The sequence below is a fragment of the Tetrao urogallus genome (assembly GCF_951394365.1).
Source record: "Tetrao urogallus genome assembly, chromosome: 4".
Classification (NCBI taxonomy): Eukaryota; Metazoa; Chordata; class Aves; order Galliformes; family Phasianidae; genus Tetrao; species Tetrao urogallus.
Window position 1 is genome coordinate 44567053 of NC_136817.1, and position 17651 is coordinate 44584703.

A 17651-nucleotide genomic window follows, 5' to 3' on the forward strand; every position below is an offset into this window, starting at 1 on the left:
AGACACTGGTCCCCAGTTATATGAAGTCTGAGTTTTCCCATCCTAGTATACTAACGGTTACCCTGGACCCTTCTTTTCACTCTGAGCAGTAGAAATATTTCTTCCACTGTTTGTAATCATTGTCTACCTGTATTTTATTTGAGGGAATCTATAAATCTTTGAGACTGTTTTTGGACCTAAGCTTTTCACTGACTGTTGATAAGTTGTCAGAAAACAGATTATTAAGTTCTACTTAATTGTAGCTTTTCTCAATTTAGATATATTTCCAAAGGAGGGGGGGGGGAAGAGTAAGAGTATCAGAAAATAATGGAAAAATGTGTGAGCACGGCAGCAGTTTGCTCATAAGAAAAACAAACAAACAAACAAAAAAAAAAACCCACAAAACCAAAATCCACCCCGCCCCCCCCCAAAAAAACACCAAAAACTGAAAAATAATTAATTCAGCATTAAAAATAGAAAAACGGTTTTAGATCAAGATTTATCAGATCTTCTCAGCATGCCTATTCAAATGCATACCTGAACGGCTGGAGAGCTGACAGTGTTCTGAAAGGCCTTGTCAAATATTCATCGTGAATGTTTGGCAGAACTGAAAACGTGATTCATATGGTGCCAGATGTACTTTATCTTCTGCAATAAAAAATAAAAATAAGAATTAAAAAAAGCTTCAGAAATATTGTTCTGGGGGAAAATATGTGGATGAGGGGAAAAGTGATTTATTGTCTTGAAAATAAAGATGAGCTGTTTTGTGTTTGGAAAACTGACATATAGACTCACTCCAATTGGTTTGTCAGATAGTACCAAAACCAGAGAGATATCAATAGATACTTTTTTCAGAAATTGTATGTTGCATGCTCCTCTACAGTAAGTTTTCCAGCTTATACAGAAGTTTCCTTTCTATTACAGCCCATTGCAAAAGAGTCAGCCATGATAGAACTTTTTATGTTTTGTGAGTGCATGGAACAAAAAGATAGCTATCTTAATTCATAATGGTTTAATCCCCAGGTTTGGGATCAGTATGAAAAAATATATTTTTGTACTACAGAAGAGACAAGTTGCTCCTAAATATGCTCACTCTTTGTTGATAATGTATTCCTCATTAATAACTAAGGCACTGTACTCATTTAGTATCTAGCTGTACTGCTCCTGTTCAGAAAAGCTACAGTGCTAATTATTCTGCCCTACTCAGAGACAAAATATCTGAACTTTGACTATGTTATATAAGGAAGCTAATGTGGCAGGGATTTTTTCTTTCCTTTTTCAGTAAATGAATGTTAGATGTAGTCTGTGTTACTACACAGAACTATTTGCTCAAGTATCCAGTATCCTTGGTCTTCCCTCCCACACTTTGAAAGCATACAAAGAGGGTATTTTGTGTCAACATGCCCATAATGAATCTCTCATGGTTGTCACTTGAAATTCTGGGCCTTTTTATATATTTACATCTCTTTCCTGTTAAAATACTCTTAAAAGTTTGAAAAATTTAGATATTCTGGCTTCAATCAAATAAAACTTTTCATTTGATCATAAACTTTAAGTTTTGATTTCTGCTATTTTGTTTCTAATCAGAAGACAGTCCTCCACCTAACTTCTAATAAAAATCAAAGGAAATTGTTATCTAATCCAGTGCTGCATGTAATTACTTACATTTGTGCAGAGCAACTGCAAATTGAAATAAAAATATCCCATCAATACAGTCGTTTATGTGTACTTTACATTCATATTTGCAGACAGCGTATTTAAATGGGATCAGTTGCAAAACAGCAAGAGTGCATACAGAAATATTAGGTATGACATTTGAGGTAATCTCTTCTTAGGGTAAAATCCTGCTTTTTAGTATAAATATATCTATATATAAAAGTCTATGGTATGTTTCAGCAATGAGCTGATAGGCAAGTCGTGCCTGGTTACTTTTCCAGAGGGATTTCCTCCCCCAGCTGCTAAGGGCACATTTAAAAAAAAAAAAAAAAAAAAAAAAAAAAAAAAAAAAAAAAAAGTTTGACATTAAGGGAGTATTGATATCAGTGAGGGGATGTAAAAAGATTATATGCCAGGGCTTTTGGTTTTGGGTGGGAAAGGGCTTTATGGTTTGTTTGTTTCTTTCTTCTTTTCTTTCTTTCTGTTTTTTTTTTTTGTTTGTTTGTTTGTTTTTTTTTGTTTGTTTTTAAATGACCCAACCTTGTAGAAATTGTTAGTCAAGTTCTACAGCTTGTGAGAAGTGAGAAATAGTGTGAAGTTACAGTGAACCCATCTGGCCAAGCAAGAAAATCTGGCTTAGTTGTTCTATTGCCAGAAATGTTAAATCACTTCCTGGGAATGCAATTCATTTGGACCATATGGAACTCGTTGGAAGGAGGTCCCAAGTGAATTCAAAAGTGTACTGGAGATGAGAGTACTTCTCATAAGTAACAACCATGTTTTCCCACTGGACAGCATGTAAGCAAGTATATGTAGCTGTACTAACAAAAAAATTGAACCAATAACATTACTGCCTGTGATGATGTTGAGCAAGCCTTACTGTTTACATTATTTAAAAGTTACAAGAAATGCTATGTTCATTTATGGTTTTGTTCTCAGCTTTTAAGTAACAAAAGAGTGTTCTGACAATTTTTAGCTCATTTTATTTCTTTGCCAAGAATAAAAAAAGCAAAGCATCTTGATTCAGTAGATTTACACTCTGTTTAGAAAACACACATAATTGAAAGTACTTGTGGATAAAGATTTATAAAAATCTGGACCTTTATTTTTACTGAATTTTTTAATAAAGGAAGATTTACCATTTTTCTCTAAGCTAAGCAAATCTAAATCTTTGACTAAAAAAAGCCTTAAATCTAAATCTTTGACTAAAACAATGACACGAATTCTTAAATTCTAAAGAATTACTGAGCAAAACTTGCTTATTTATAGTCTTGACTTAAGAAGAAAATTTTTCATCTTTCATAACTATTTTAATGGATTCAGAATTTATAAGTTTACCATTATACCATGTTCTAAGACAAACAATCCTGTTACTTGCAGTCTTTATGATTGAAAGGATAATGATATATATTTCTTTGAAAAAAAATTGCTTTCTATTTTGTTGTAAGGAAAACATTTTACTTTCACTAATTTTGCTGCTGCAGTAAATTTTTAGAGGCTTTTTTCGTTAGTGGTGGTGGTTTTCTTGGTTCGTTTTTTTATTTGTATTCACAAGAATTTGAGAATATATTTGGATCCTGGAAAATATTGTATTATGTGCTGTGTACAAATAAGTAACTCACTTCTTTGGTCAGTAAGACCAAATCAGAGAAAAAAAGTTTTGCTGACTTTCCAGTATTCAAGAGAGATGGTAAACAGGAAGGAAATCAACTTTTTCAATTGTAGATAGTGATAGAAGGGGCAATGGTTTTAAACTAAAGGTGGAAACACTTAGAATAAATGTTAGGGGAAAATTTTTCACTGAAAATATGGTATGGTGCTGAAACAGGCTGTCCAGAGATGTTGTGGATGCACCATCCCTGGAATCGTTAAAATTCCAGGCTGGGCAATCTGATCTAGTATGCATCTAGTGCATGGCAACACTGCCTGTGACAAAGAGGTTGGAACTTGATGATCCTCAAGATCACCCAACCTTCCAACTCAAACCATTCTGAGTTCTGACTATAAAAGCACATAGAGGACTTGGAACCATGTTTGGCTGGGGGGGAAAAAAAGAGGGACAAATCTGATATCAAGAAGAAAAATGAGGCAATAATACATTTTTATGTATGTAATGCATTGTTGTGGACCTGGAATAGTGAAAAATTGAAGTTATAAATACTGTACTATACTGTGCTGTATACTGTACTGTACCACTGGGCCACTGTATGAGGTCCTTCTCATAATTATTTTCTGGAAACACAGTTTGCAATGCTACCATTTTGAATATATTTCTTTATATTCCAGTGTTCTAGTCCTAGTATTTTTTTTCTATCCATCCATATGACTCCATTTTAAAATTCTTGCTTTTGTTAGGTTGTGTTCCATATTGGTCTCCATACCATCAGTCTTAATAGATTGCTACAAGTTTACTGTAGTTAACATAGGAATCACTTTCATGTGCAAACCTCAATCAATTTTTACATTACCTGCAACTTTGTGTTTCTTCATTCTAAGTAACAGAAACACTAATTTTGTGACAGACACAATTGTCCTGAGGTGTGATAGTTCTGCATATTTCCAGCTACTACTTACCTTTCATCCTTTCATCCTGACCTTGAACATTTGACCTTTGAAAGGCCTCCCCAATCAATCTGTTGCCTTTCTCCATGATACAGCTTATGATTTCAGAGCTGACACTTCTTATTGTCACATCATGTCTCTGTGAAGTATTTATTACTGTATATTGTTAATGATTTTATTTTTCTAAATGTTATAAAACATTCTATAGAGCAGGACAGAACAGATCTTAAAACAAATTTTTTCAAAAACTGTTTCAAGAAGTCTGAAGTTAACTGTCTTGTGATTTCTGTCCATCACTCCCCCTTTTTTTTCCTCTGGTGTCGGGAGTAGAAAAATTTTACTGAATAAAATGCCATGAGCAAAAGTGTTGTAAAAATGCATAGGTCTCCTTGAAAGTAATGCCTTGTATTTATTTCCATAGAAAATTCAACGAAGATCACAATAACATTATTTGATACAGCAAATTCTCAGTTACAAAGCATTACTTTTTAACATAGATACCACCACTAGCTATGCATTTTCACCAGCAATGAAAGAGCCTGTGTGTCATACCCGTAAAAATCTGCATGGCCGTCTGGAATGTAGCTTGTCTTTCACATCATTGTCATCTCTGCTGAAGCTCTCAACCTCACTATGCTGACGTCCACAGTTTGGGCTCCATAACCATTCAATAAGCATCAGTGAATGTCAACGGGTGCCATTTTTTCCATATGTAGGAATTGCATGATACATCTTTACTCCATATGCACTTCCATGTCAGGCTCCATTTTACAGGCTGCCCCTCAGCTGCCATCTGTCACACAGCTACAGAACGTAACAGAATATTGGAGAAAGATTCAACCTCTACTGCTGTATCACTGGCACCCACTTCTGACATCGTGGGCCAACATAGCAAATTAGGAGGCATTACTTTCACAGCAATGTTCATAATACCTTGATTCCCATGGCAGTTCTGTATACATTGCACACCCAATCCCATACTTCATCTGGCCTTTCTTACTTTAATCACAGTTGTGCATTCTTTAGTTGTTTGTATGTGTACCATATAAATTCCACTGTGCTATTAATTCAGCCTACAAGCTATTTAATTTAAGAAAAATATGGTATGCTTTTCTTTTAACATGAAAAAAGTATAATGTCAAAAACAATTACAGCAATGTGAGAATATTTCTATTACTTTCCTTTGGAAAGATATAGAAAACAAAAGATAAATTAATAAAGAAGAAGGAATAAAAGATAAATAAAAGAAATCAGCATGCTTTGCAAGTAAGTTTGAGCCCAAGCCCTGATTTCATGAATTCAATGGTAGAATTATTCTAGACTTCTTAAGTAGAAAGGTGTATTTTATCTCATCTTCAGCTACAGTTTTCTATCTTCACTCCTTCAGGTCTATTCAGTATTCTGGAATTTTGTGGGCATGTTTGCTAGGATGATTATTTCACAATGAAATCCCTGGAATATTGTGTTAACTCCATCTCCTCCCTTCTGTCCTCATCCTTTATTTATTTATTTTGTAAGCAGTTATTAGTTTAATAATGGAAAGTCATTCAAATGGCAACCGTATGTTTCTAAATGTTTCTCACATTGAAGCTTCTTTTCAGACTTTCTGGACACATAAATTCTACATTAATATTTTATAATGTTTTCCCTAAATTCCTTATTTTTTTTTAACAGTGGCATTTTTTTTTCTTTTTTTTCTTCTTTTTTCTCTCCAGGCTATGCCAGTTATCTCAGAAAAGGAGAAGGCTGGTGAGTAAATTATTTCTTAATATCCTTGTATTTGCTTTCTGAAATATATCATTTTTTAACTAGCTGGGAAAATAATGTCTTTATCCATGGGATTTTGAATGTACAGGTTTAGAGATCTGTTAGATGTGTGTTATTTATTGTTTCCTGAGTGGGGCATTTCTCTTTCTGAAAAGTGTTCAGACTTCTGTGAAATATCACAGAGATATCATCTGTGTTTGATGTTATCTTGCAAAGCACCTTATTGAATTGCAGCTATACCTTACATGTCATTCATATTATAGATGCTATTCTGACTTATTTGGTGTCTTGATTAGCAAACACAGATGCCAATGTGTTGGTTCAAGTTAGTGGGATTGGATGATTTAGTTTGAACTTTGCTATCTGTCTGTAAGTATGGCATGAAATTCTGTTTTTCTGAAGTACTTCACTGGAGATAGGAATTTTTATTTTGGCAAAATTTTTCACAGTATCAAAAGGCCAGTTTTCTATTCTTGTATGTTATATTTATTCTGCGAACACTGTACTTGATATGTGAAATATATTAGCGAGCTTAGTGAAAAATAAAAGCTGGCATTTTTGAATGGATGTGGTGTTGTGATGGACACTCAAGAATGCTCCAGCTTCTATGGACCTCTGTAGCTTCTGTTGGTTTCTTCACCATGCGTTTTAATTGAAGATTTGCAGTTGGAGTCTCAGCACTACCTCAAAATATTCAAATACCACCCAACATTCTGGGGTTATCTATTATTTTTGTTGATTATGTTTTCTTGTGTTATCCTGGTTCATGTAATTTATTTTATTTGGCTTATAAAATGGAAGGAATAGGTTAAAAAAAGTTTTGGAGACAATTTCACTGTGAAAGCTATGGAGCTGTCTGATTGGGAAGCTGCTGATTTAGCTGTTGAATTTCATAAATAGTTCTGAAACCATGATCAATGTTTAGGAATCATTTTCTATGTAGATTTCACAGATGGTATTATATTTTTACCTCACTGATAAAATGTTTTTGTTATACTGAACATTGCAAACAAATAGAACATAATGTCATATGGAATCAGCTTGCTGACATTTCCCTGTACTTGAGCACAAACTGGACTTTGAATGGAAATGTAACTGTGTGTTTTTGTTTTTTTTTTTAAATCAGTTTTGGATTTTCCCCCCTGACCCTTTGCAGCTCAGGAGTTATGAGGTTATGATGTTTTTTGGAAATATTGAGCATGCATTAGAGAAGTAATTATTTAGATCAGATTTATCGACTGAAATCACATGTCTAGTGGTAGCTCTTATACTATTTTTGTCAAATGTAATTGGATCAAGACTCAAATGTTCATTTCTCATGTTTTGTGATCTAAATAGTCTTTGATCACTGCTGCTTGTAGTTCACCAGATAAATGACATTACACAGAACTCACAAAAGACCAAGCCATAAGTAAGGTATGAAGACATTCACAAAATAGTGACGTATTTGCATTTCTCCTGTAAGAGAACAAAACAAGTACTTTTTTTGATATTTGAAAACATGAGCACTTGAACTCTTTTTAGTTTATATTATTACAAACTAACTAAAGGAAATTGCAGAACAAAAAGGCTGGTTTATTTCACTATTGACAATGCAAAGACCTCAAAGGTAACGAAATTGGATTGTGTTTTATTATTATTGGTTTTAAAGTGCATCCAAAATGTCAAGTTGAACATCATCTCTGATTTTGAGGATTTAATGTAGTTAGAAATTATTTGTTTCCTCTTTCCTACCTAATATGGTTTGGTTTCATCTAGGACTGGAATGAGAAATTCAAAGAAGTAAAATGCTGCTATCTCAGTGTTTCTGGTTCCGAAATTCTAGATATACAAATGAATACCTGTTTTCACAAGGCTTCCTATTCTATCAATTTCAGATTGTGTTGAATGCTTTTCTAATAGGCAGCCAATCTTAGACCCTTAAGTGGACCAAGCTGCTTAAGCAACTTACTTCACACATTATTGACTGTTTTATAGTAATTTTTAATCCTTGAAATAAAATATTTCCTCAATACTATGCATTTTTCACCCTACACTAAATTTAGACTACATCAAATGCAAATTTTCAGGTGGAAAAAAAAAACCACCAAACCTCAAAAACCAACAACTTTGCTACTTTTGTCAATTAGTAATTCAAGAGTTGCATGACTTCACTGGCATTTTTTTCCCCCATGAAAAGTGCAGTAAAATCTGCAATTGCAGAATCCCCTTGGCGAAAATCTATAAATGACTAGAGTATTGAGCAGAACATCAGTCATGCCTGATGTTATTGCTCAAGTTGTGTGAATTAGGGCATTGCAAATGATGTACATCAGATATTTTTCAGAAAGACTTCTTAAAAAAGCATCAACGTTATAACAACTCTGGCAATGGTGGAAAAAAATCAATCTTTCAAAACAACTCTGTTAAAGTAGAAGATCAAGCAACAAGCACAGTCAGGGAAAATGATGGCTCAAGCCAAAAGATGACTCAGGGCTAGGACTATTAGCACCTAAACCAAAGTTGTGGGCCAGCAATGAGGTTCAAAACACTGTTTCCTTCTGATGCATCTCTTTATTTTGGATAATTTATGTATTCCTACCTTTGCTTACCTTGTTTACAAATCACTGTTGTAATTTTTATTCTCAAATTCTGTTCATGAGCTATGATGAAATTTGAGAGAGGGAGGTTTCATTGCATCTGTTTATAGTTAGAGTGTCTGTGTCAGTGGTAGTGGTCTTGGCTTGATTTGTAGCCTATAAAAATAATCATTATAGAAACCCTTGGTTCACCTGGCTGAATATCAGCATTTGTGTCACTGATGTGACTCACACTTTAAACCATATGAATGGTGTCTGTTGGTTCTACAGTAGCTGGATAGTCAGGATGGATCCTGCAACAGATATCAATATTCATTTACAACAAATTACCATTGTGAGCCTATTCAAGGCTAAATTCATTTTCTGGAGCCATGTTACCAAAGGTGAACTGACTATACATGAACTGACTATACGTATTGCCTTGTCTGTGTCTCTTTGTGGATCTACTTCATGATTTCCCAATTTATCCTCAAATATTTGAAGAGAATAATGAACTCTGTTGTGACTTACAAACATTACTGTTCTAACAGAGCCAGCAGGAGGAAAAGGGTGAATATACACATCTGGTTAAAGACTGAACACAGCTTATTTCTCTTGAGGTGGTAAAGCTATGTGCTATCACATAAACAAGGCAGAAGGTTTAGTCTAGCCCTACATAAACATTAACACCATAGGTTCATAATATTCAGTATTATAACAAATTTTTCCTGCGAATAAAACAAGTGCCCTGCGGTATTCTGGTGGACTAGATTTTTAGCATATTAAAACAAAATAAGCTCTTTAAAGTCATTGAGTTTTAGCTCTTAAATATAAAATCGGATCAGTGTAAGAATGCAGAATATGTAAATTTCATAAAAGTGCAATTGACGCTACTCATTTCTAGCAGTAAAAAGTTTGTAGCAGAACAGCAAGACACTATTAGGGGTTTAACTGATCCTACCAATGTACTCACTCTTTCTTTTAAGATGTATTCTGGAAAAAGTGCACAGATTGTTCAGGTAAAAATCACCATGTGGATCCTTCACCTCTGCACTTCTAGTACAGGGAGGCCTACCTTGACAAAAATAAAAGTATCGATCTTTGAGGTTAGTTAGAACAGATTTGACAGCCCATTCCATGGTCAACAAGTAAGCAAGAGGACAAAGTATTAATCATCACCAAAGATGGCAGCCACATGAAATCTCTGTCCGATATGAAGAGTTTGGAAGTTTATTGGCACTAGTGTTTTAATACGGGCCTAGCAGTGAACAAGGTTCATTTATTTTTCTGCATCCCCTTTAAATTTCTGGTAACGATCCTCTTTAATATAGATCCGGTGTCTTTTGGTGCTCATTTCCCTTTGATTTGCAAGGAAGAAAAATACACAGACGATAAAAGGGCCTTTAACTGCGGGGTGTTTCCTCTGGCAGACTCTAACTGCTGGTGTCAGGCAGCAGAGGACACTTGGTGTTGACCACATAGTGAGCGGAGCTGCAGAGCATAGCGTGATGGAGTGATGACAAGACAGCTCAGGCCTGTCTGTGAGAACTCACAGCAGGAAGACCAGGGAAATTCAGTAGCAACACGTTCACTGTCAGTAAACAAAGTGCATAAAGGACCAACTGTTTGGCACACTAGTAGAGATATTTAATTTAACTAAAGCTCTAATGAAAAAGGAAAAAGCTAAAATCTCAACTAGATTTTATAAACTACTTTATAAACTATGAGACTATTATATAAACTAGTTTATAAACTATGAGACTGATTTTACTCACAGCTGGCTGTGATTAAGAGCACAATTTTATTTTATATTTCTGCCTCCTCCTATACACAGATGAAGTTTTTAACAGCATTGTTGTGTTATTTTTTTCCTAAGGTGCACAAAATTCTGTTATCAGCAGCACCCACTGGATGCTGTTTTCACAAATTCATTAAGGTCCATCTTTACATAACTTATTTCAAACCCAGATCAAACTTATTGGCCATGGGATACCAGTTTTCATATAAAGAGGAGAGAAACACAAGTCAGCTGTCATAGTTATTAGTCTTCTGGCTAATTTACAATATCTCCAGCCAATATTCTTAGAATAAAATGTGCAAAAGGATGTTTTTCCTTTTTGTAAGTATTGTATCTGGTTTTAGTAGAACAATTTTTTATTAATTACTGTTTTTCTGAGACCTTAATATAAAGTACCTGTTCTCAGCTAAGTGATTCTATGATTCCACTTTATGATTCTATTCTATGATTCTGTGATTATTCTTTTACTGTTGATGTTGAAACAGTTATATGAATTGTTCTAGCTGAATGTTTGGTTTCTAAATAAAAATGTCAGGTGAGCTTTCACGCTTCAATCTGTCATACTGAAAAACAGCCACAGAAATCCTGCCAGAATATGCATGGATGTCTGCCAAACTCTAAATGCCAAATGCCAATAGATATATTTCTACTCCACTGTCCCTTATTTCATTACTAGAAAAAGGTTAATGATACTAATGTATACAGAAAGTTGGCATTTCCTTCTCAGATTCTTCAAGTTTAGTTGTTGGATTTTCTTAATTTTTCTATTTATAGCAAAATAGCAGGTGTCACGAACTTTTGAAGCTGATTTTTAGTGGTTTATTAGTTGCCTGCTACTATAGTTATTATGCTGAATCAATTACTTTACTTTTAAATCATGCGTAGGGTGTGCATGTGGATATAAGCACATGAACTTTAAAATGCGTGTACCAAGTGTCCAAGAAACCAAAAACTCATTAATCTAAAGGTGTCATGGCAATTTCTATCATGTTTTGGAGGTAATTGTAGATCTGGGAACAGGTCTTCTCTATAAAAGTAATTTTAAACCACGCTAAAGGCAATGGAAACAGTGTGGGCCCTAAAACTCCTCAGGGATGTCTGCTACATATTATTTTCTTGAATCATAAGGGCTGCAGTGTAGGCTCAGGTGGCGTTATGGTACTTCAAGGGGGAACCAGCAGTGGCCTTATATTCCTGTTGATTTCTTTATCATTTTCCCAGGTTTTTTGCATGTGTTTTTTTTTTTAAAGATCAATCATATAACTATCTTATTCTAATCAAGATGTTTCCCCACTAAGAATAAAGAAAGGTAGTGAGTGATCACAAGCTGAGCGATTACTGCAGTCAGCCACTGTGCTAAATCTTTTAGCTGTCCTTTCGCTGCCCAATCAGTGTATACACTGAATGCACACATTCCTTGTCATGGTGAGTTATTTTTCCTAGAAATTATGTAATTAGAAAAAAGAAAAACAACCGCAGTAATGATGTTGAAGACTTATTCATGTTTATTCATGAATACAAGTTTCATTACATCGATAGCCTGTAAGAATGTCATAACACTTCATTACCTATTACTTAAATACAGATGAACAAGGGACAACTCAGGGCAAATCTTTTGAAAGGGACCTTTGGATGTCCATCATCCAACCTGACCACAGGACCAGTTGTGAGGTGGGAATCAGGCTGCTCAGGACCTTGTCCAATCTGGTATTGAAAACCTCCAAGGACAGAGCCTGCTCCATTGCTGACATGAAGGTTTACTTTAAGTCTGATGTGATCCTTTCTGGTTTCAGTTTGTGCCTGTTGTCTCTGGTCCTCTTTATATGCACAGAGAGCTGGTTCCAACTTTGTACCTTCCTGCAAGGTTCTGGGGTTGCTGAGAGGTCCCTGTAGCTCTCCTCAGTCTGGACTCATATAGCCTCAGTTCACTAGTTAAGACACTCAGATGCTGACCAGCATTTTGGCCCTGAACTTGTTCCCTTTTAATGATGACTTTCTTATTTTAGGGAGATCCCCAAACTGGACTCAGGATTGCAGATATGTTTTAACAAGCACTGATGGGGATGATCTCTTCCTCAATTTGCTGGCCCTATTCCTTTTGATACAGCTCAGGATGCTGCCACCTCTCTCTGCTGCCAGAGCATACTGCTGGTTCACATTCAACTTACAGTCTGCCAAGACCCCAGGGCTTTTTCCACAGGGCTGTTCTCCAGCAGTTTTTTATCACTTTTTCATCCTTCCAGACTGTAAAATCCCAACTTGCAAGCAAAAATACTGGGAGAAACAGTGTTTCATGATTGAGATCTCTTGTCGCAGTATAAAATACAACAGAAGAATTATGAATTTTCTACCTTCAGCAAATTCACTTGAATTTTATTTTAAACTAAAACATGAGCACATTACAATTTGGGCACCATCATGCAGACTGCAAACTGACATATACTGTATTTTGGTTAGTATAGTGTGTTTGATCCTAATTAAGTTGCTTCTGTATAGAGTTAGTTATCCATTACACAGTACTTTAATTTTATGTTATCCAGCTCAAATTGTGGTTTCTTATTGTATTGAACACTGAGAGAGTCCTTGGCTAAAAACAGCTTTTAAATCAAACAAAACAGGAATAATTTGCTCTTCCTTCTCTTTCTTTTTTTTTTTTTTTTTTTTTTTTTTTTTTTTTTTTTTTGACTACGGTAAGAATAACAGAGAAAGGTGATAGCTAATTAATCAAGTTATTTCTGGCCTTAATTTTGTTCTGACTGGGTTGTGTTGATTCATATGAAACATAAGCTAGTTCACTGCAACCTAACTGATACTGACAAGTAATCATTAGGTCACTGTTTCCAAAACATGGATGTGACCGGTGATTTGGGAATCAAATGACCAGCTTGATTTTTCAGTGTCTGAAAACACTGTACTGAACAGATGCCCAGAAGCAAATTTTAAGATTAACCGTTGGCTACATTTTTGTAGTTATTTAGGCACATGAAGATGAAAAACAAGCTTTCTGTTATGACACCTGTTATTGGACAATGATCTGCTGTAGAGGTTATCTGTGGGTAATAAAATCTGTACAAAACACAGAGTTATGGAAGATAGCTAGTAATGTCTGAAAAATTGATAAGCTTTTATTTAGCTCTCTGAGTTACTAGACAACATTCAAAACATCCTTCAGATCATATTGTGCTCCCATTTGAAAATAGGACTTGAGATTCTGAGTTGTTTTAGAGTTGTTGAAGATGAATGTGGAGCTGGACAATTTTAGATCATCTTTAATATGAAGATCTTAAAGCATTTAAGAAAGTTCAACAAAATAACTTTTCCCTTCTAGCATCAGTTAAAGCTAAAGATCAAGAAATGCTTTCAGACCCAGATCACCTGGAACATGAACTTTGTTTACTCCACAAAGCCAGTACTGAATTATGCTGTTTATATTTTTGGGATTTACATCCACACTTAAAACTCTTGTCTTATTAGAATAAAAGGTCAATTTCACAAGTCCTTAGGGAAAAGAAAGGGCTCTTTGATGCTGGATGAGAAGTTGTGCTTAATTACATTCCTCTGACATGCTGAAAACTCAGGTGAGAAACACCAAAAAGCACACCTTGGATTAGTCATGCCTGGGGATGAAGTGTTTTCCTGATGTGAAATTGTCCTGAGTAGTGCAGTGGTATATGGCTGCAGCAGCACAGGCTTTTTTTTTTCTTCTTAAGAGTTGTTGATTCATGAACTGAATGGCTTCTAGAATAGCAAGTGATGCCTGTGGGAATTACTCTATACAGATGTAGTAGTATGGCCAGCCTAAGAAACTAGATCATTTATTGTCTGTAAACTCAAAGACACCATACATCTCATTAAAAGTATTTCCATTATTTTGTAGATTTTGAAATATTTTATGGCATCTAGTCATCACATTTAGGTATTCTCATCATTTTTGCAAATACTCATGTAAACGTATATTTTTTTTAATTTTTTTTTTTTTTGCAAATATCAAGAAGTGGTAATAAATCAAATGGTGATTCTTTGGCATATGGTAGATACCACAGAACTGATGTATAATCACTTGTTTCACATGATTGCTGTATCACCATCTTCAATTTAATTTTGTGTTAATTATGTCTATTAGTAAATCTTCTCTTCATGATGTTTTAGGAAAGAATCAGGTGATGTCAGTGCAAGGATTAACTCACCTGAAGCTTTATCTCAGTTGTATTTTTTGAAATTAATTGAAATTACATGATAAGAATAATAAAACACATTTAACGAATCAGATTATATTACTGTAAAATAAGTTTTAGCTTCAGGAAATTTTTCACCACATCATTTTAATAATTTTTAAGTTTCTAAGCTGCATAAAATTGTTGCTTAATTAGTGAGTATTGCAATTAAACAGAGAATTTAAAACCAGTTCTCTCTACCACTGAAGTGATAGATATAATTTCCAAACACACTATAAATCTACAAGGAGTTATTCCTGCAGGTTACCATTGCAGTCACATACTTATGCTAACTTTGTAAATTTAAGTTTGTTAAATCCAGCTCTAAAAGGATTTATGTGAAAGGCTCTCTAACTAGCCTCTTTTAGTTCCATTACCTGGTATTAATTTCAAGTCCAATTTAAAGTGTATTCAATTGCACCTGCTGCTGCAATTATGCCTAAGAGAAGATATTTCATTAAAAAAAAAAAAACAAAAAAACACCGAAGTTCTAGTGAGGTACACCATCCCTCAGTGGCCACGTGTAAACAGAATTGAAAGGTAAAATGGAAAGTAACCAGGGATTTCAATGCATACCAAAATACAGGCCCAGAATTTGAGAACAGTAGTCAAATCATCTGTTAAAAGGAAAGGAAAGAAATAAACAGACCACTCTTTTCTCAAGTTAGGTTGCCTAATTTACAGTGTCATCCTGAAATAAGTGTCTTTTCATGTTGCAAAAAGACTAAGATTTTTGTCAAGACTTTATCTGTGAATTTATTTAAGCAGAGCACTGTTTATTGAACAAAGATAATGTCTACATTAAAAAGATATTGCTCTTGTAGTTACCACGGGAGGGTCTCAAAGTAACGAAATTCCAAAATGTTCAGAATGGCAGGGGCTTATTTTGGCAGCAGGTTTTGTTTTTAATGTGGAAGTATAGCTGATAGTTAGAAAAACTAGCTAAGAAAAAGTTCCAGTCTCAGAAGCTGCTACGTAACTTTTGCAGTACATTTCAAAGGCATTTCCAGAGAATGTATGACACCACACATAAAGTAAGAGGAATTAGAAACAGTTACTTTTTCCATAAAGCAAACCTAGATTAAAATCTTCAGCAGAGTAAATTGTATTTAGTTATATTAAAAGACTGATGGATTTTAAAAAAAATGAAACTTAGTTCTTTTTTTTCCTGGAATAATCCTTATAGTTTATGCAAATTAAGCTAACTACTGATCCATAGAAAGAGTTTCACATCTGGAAAGCCTTTGCTACATCTGTGTTGGGGTTTCATGCTTTTTGGTGCTTTATTCACTAGTTCCCATGACTCTAACTTAAACCTCTGTCTTATTTTCTTAACATAAAATTGACAAAAAAGACAGAAATGCCCTCATGCCACACAGCAGGATCTGAACAAGGCAGGATGTGGGCTTAAGACATGCTGTTCTAGTTTTATCCCTGATCATCCAGTACTTTTGAAGACAAACCCTCTGAATGCTCTGGGAGACAGCATGGACCAGGGACCATTTGAAACCAGCAGTGGAAGGAGTTAGAATGATTTGCTATCGTTGCATAATCTTGATCGAAAGGATCAATCACATTAATTTATTCTGAAATCCTTTGTCTCTCACTGGTTTCTTCAGTGTTTGTCCTTGCTGGAAGGACTCAAATATGAAATTATGAAGCAAATCACTTTCTCAGTTGTTAAAGTAACAACCTTAGCCTAGTTTCTTCTGGATAAGGTTGGGGAAAAGCAATATTCCCTGTCTTACATGGTTAATTGGCCCACTAAGCATTTACCACAACTATTTGTACTGCTTTCACCTATTTTTTTCCTCCGCTTTCCTTCTTTATGACTAATAATCTCCCAGTTTATTTCAAGTTTTACTAATAAGGAGATTCTGGTAATTAATTATTTTGGTTACAAATGCGCCCAGCGACTCTGCACTTTTTCCACTTAGTTATTTAGACATCATCCAACAGTAATTAATGCAGGAGAAAAATGGAAAGACAGACAAAAAAATTAGCTGTCCAGCTACTCCATTATGAATATAGCTGAGGCATGAGATATTAATGACTTTCAGATGCTTTGATGCTTCCTTAAATTCCACAGCTAGGCAACCTCTGGGCATAGCCGTAGAGCAGAGGTGTGGCAGACCATGCTCTGTTAGACAAGAAGGGCTAGGCCCAGACTGTTCTCCCTGAGGAGCTGTTCTTTATGCTTTGCATAGCAGCTTTTTGTACCAGGTGTTGCTTCTTCAGAGCTCCTTCTCTTGGTCCAGCCTTTGGTGTAGGCAGAACTATGCCAAGCCACTACTAACCTTTTGCTGCTAATGTATCAAGAACAAATATACTTTGTATGGTCTGCCAAGTTGTTAGTAAGGGTAAATGGAAGTCACTGTAGCTATAACTGTAGCATGAACATCAAGTTATCTATACACGTGCTCACTTTATAGGCAACCTAGATACAAACTAATGGAACTGAAGGAAACCTCACACCTATGTGACAGTACAAAGAACCTCAGAAGCTAGGTTCCACAGTAAGCAGGACTGGTTTTCTCTTGAATTAACATCACAAACCTATCCAAGGTGAGCAAGCATTGCCCTACTGATGTACTCACACATCAGGAGACGGGATTTGCTTTCGTTCCTAATAGACTTTGAACAGCATATTGGGCTGATAGGGAGCAACAGATTTCATTGATTCAGTCAAGTGAACTCAATACTTGCCTAATACTTTCCTGAGCCTGCAGCCATTAGACACTTGCTGATCAGTAAAAAAAGCACTTGAAGAAATGAGGAAAGTGTGATATTGAGCAACTCTGTTTTATGGTGTAAAACGAATTTCAGAGTACACTTTTAGCATAGAAATATGGGATGTACTCTTTCCTATGTAAATCTTCCTTTACAATTTTTAAAATATTTCAGCGTTTTAAGGAATTACAGTGTTTAGAAAGGTGTATTCCGGTCTTCATGCTAAAGAAACTGACCACCAAATCTTGCCTTCGTTCCAAGATACAGTTTAATTCTCCTAAGGAACTTTTCAAATTTTTTTAAAAAGCTGAGCAGTTTTACATAGTGTGTGGATTTTTAAAATAGTATTTCTTTTTTCTTATTTTTGTGTTTGTCATATAATTAACT

General features: G+C 35.0%; 1 protein-coding gene across 1 annotated transcript in view; it reads left to right on the plus strand.

The window, feature by feature from the left end:
* The window catches only part of DLC1 (DLC1 Rho GTPase activating protein), a gene marked incomplete at both ends in the record, with an annotated part of 199855 nt that overhangs the window by 67859 nt on the left and 114345 nt on the right, over nucleotides 1–17651 (plus strand). The window contains one exon of the mRNA XM_079534612.1: nucleotides 5913–5946. Coding sequence (XP_079390738.1) covers nucleotides 5913–5946 — 34 coding nt within the window. The remainder of the gene's footprint in view (nucleotides 1–5912; nucleotides 5947–17651) is intronic.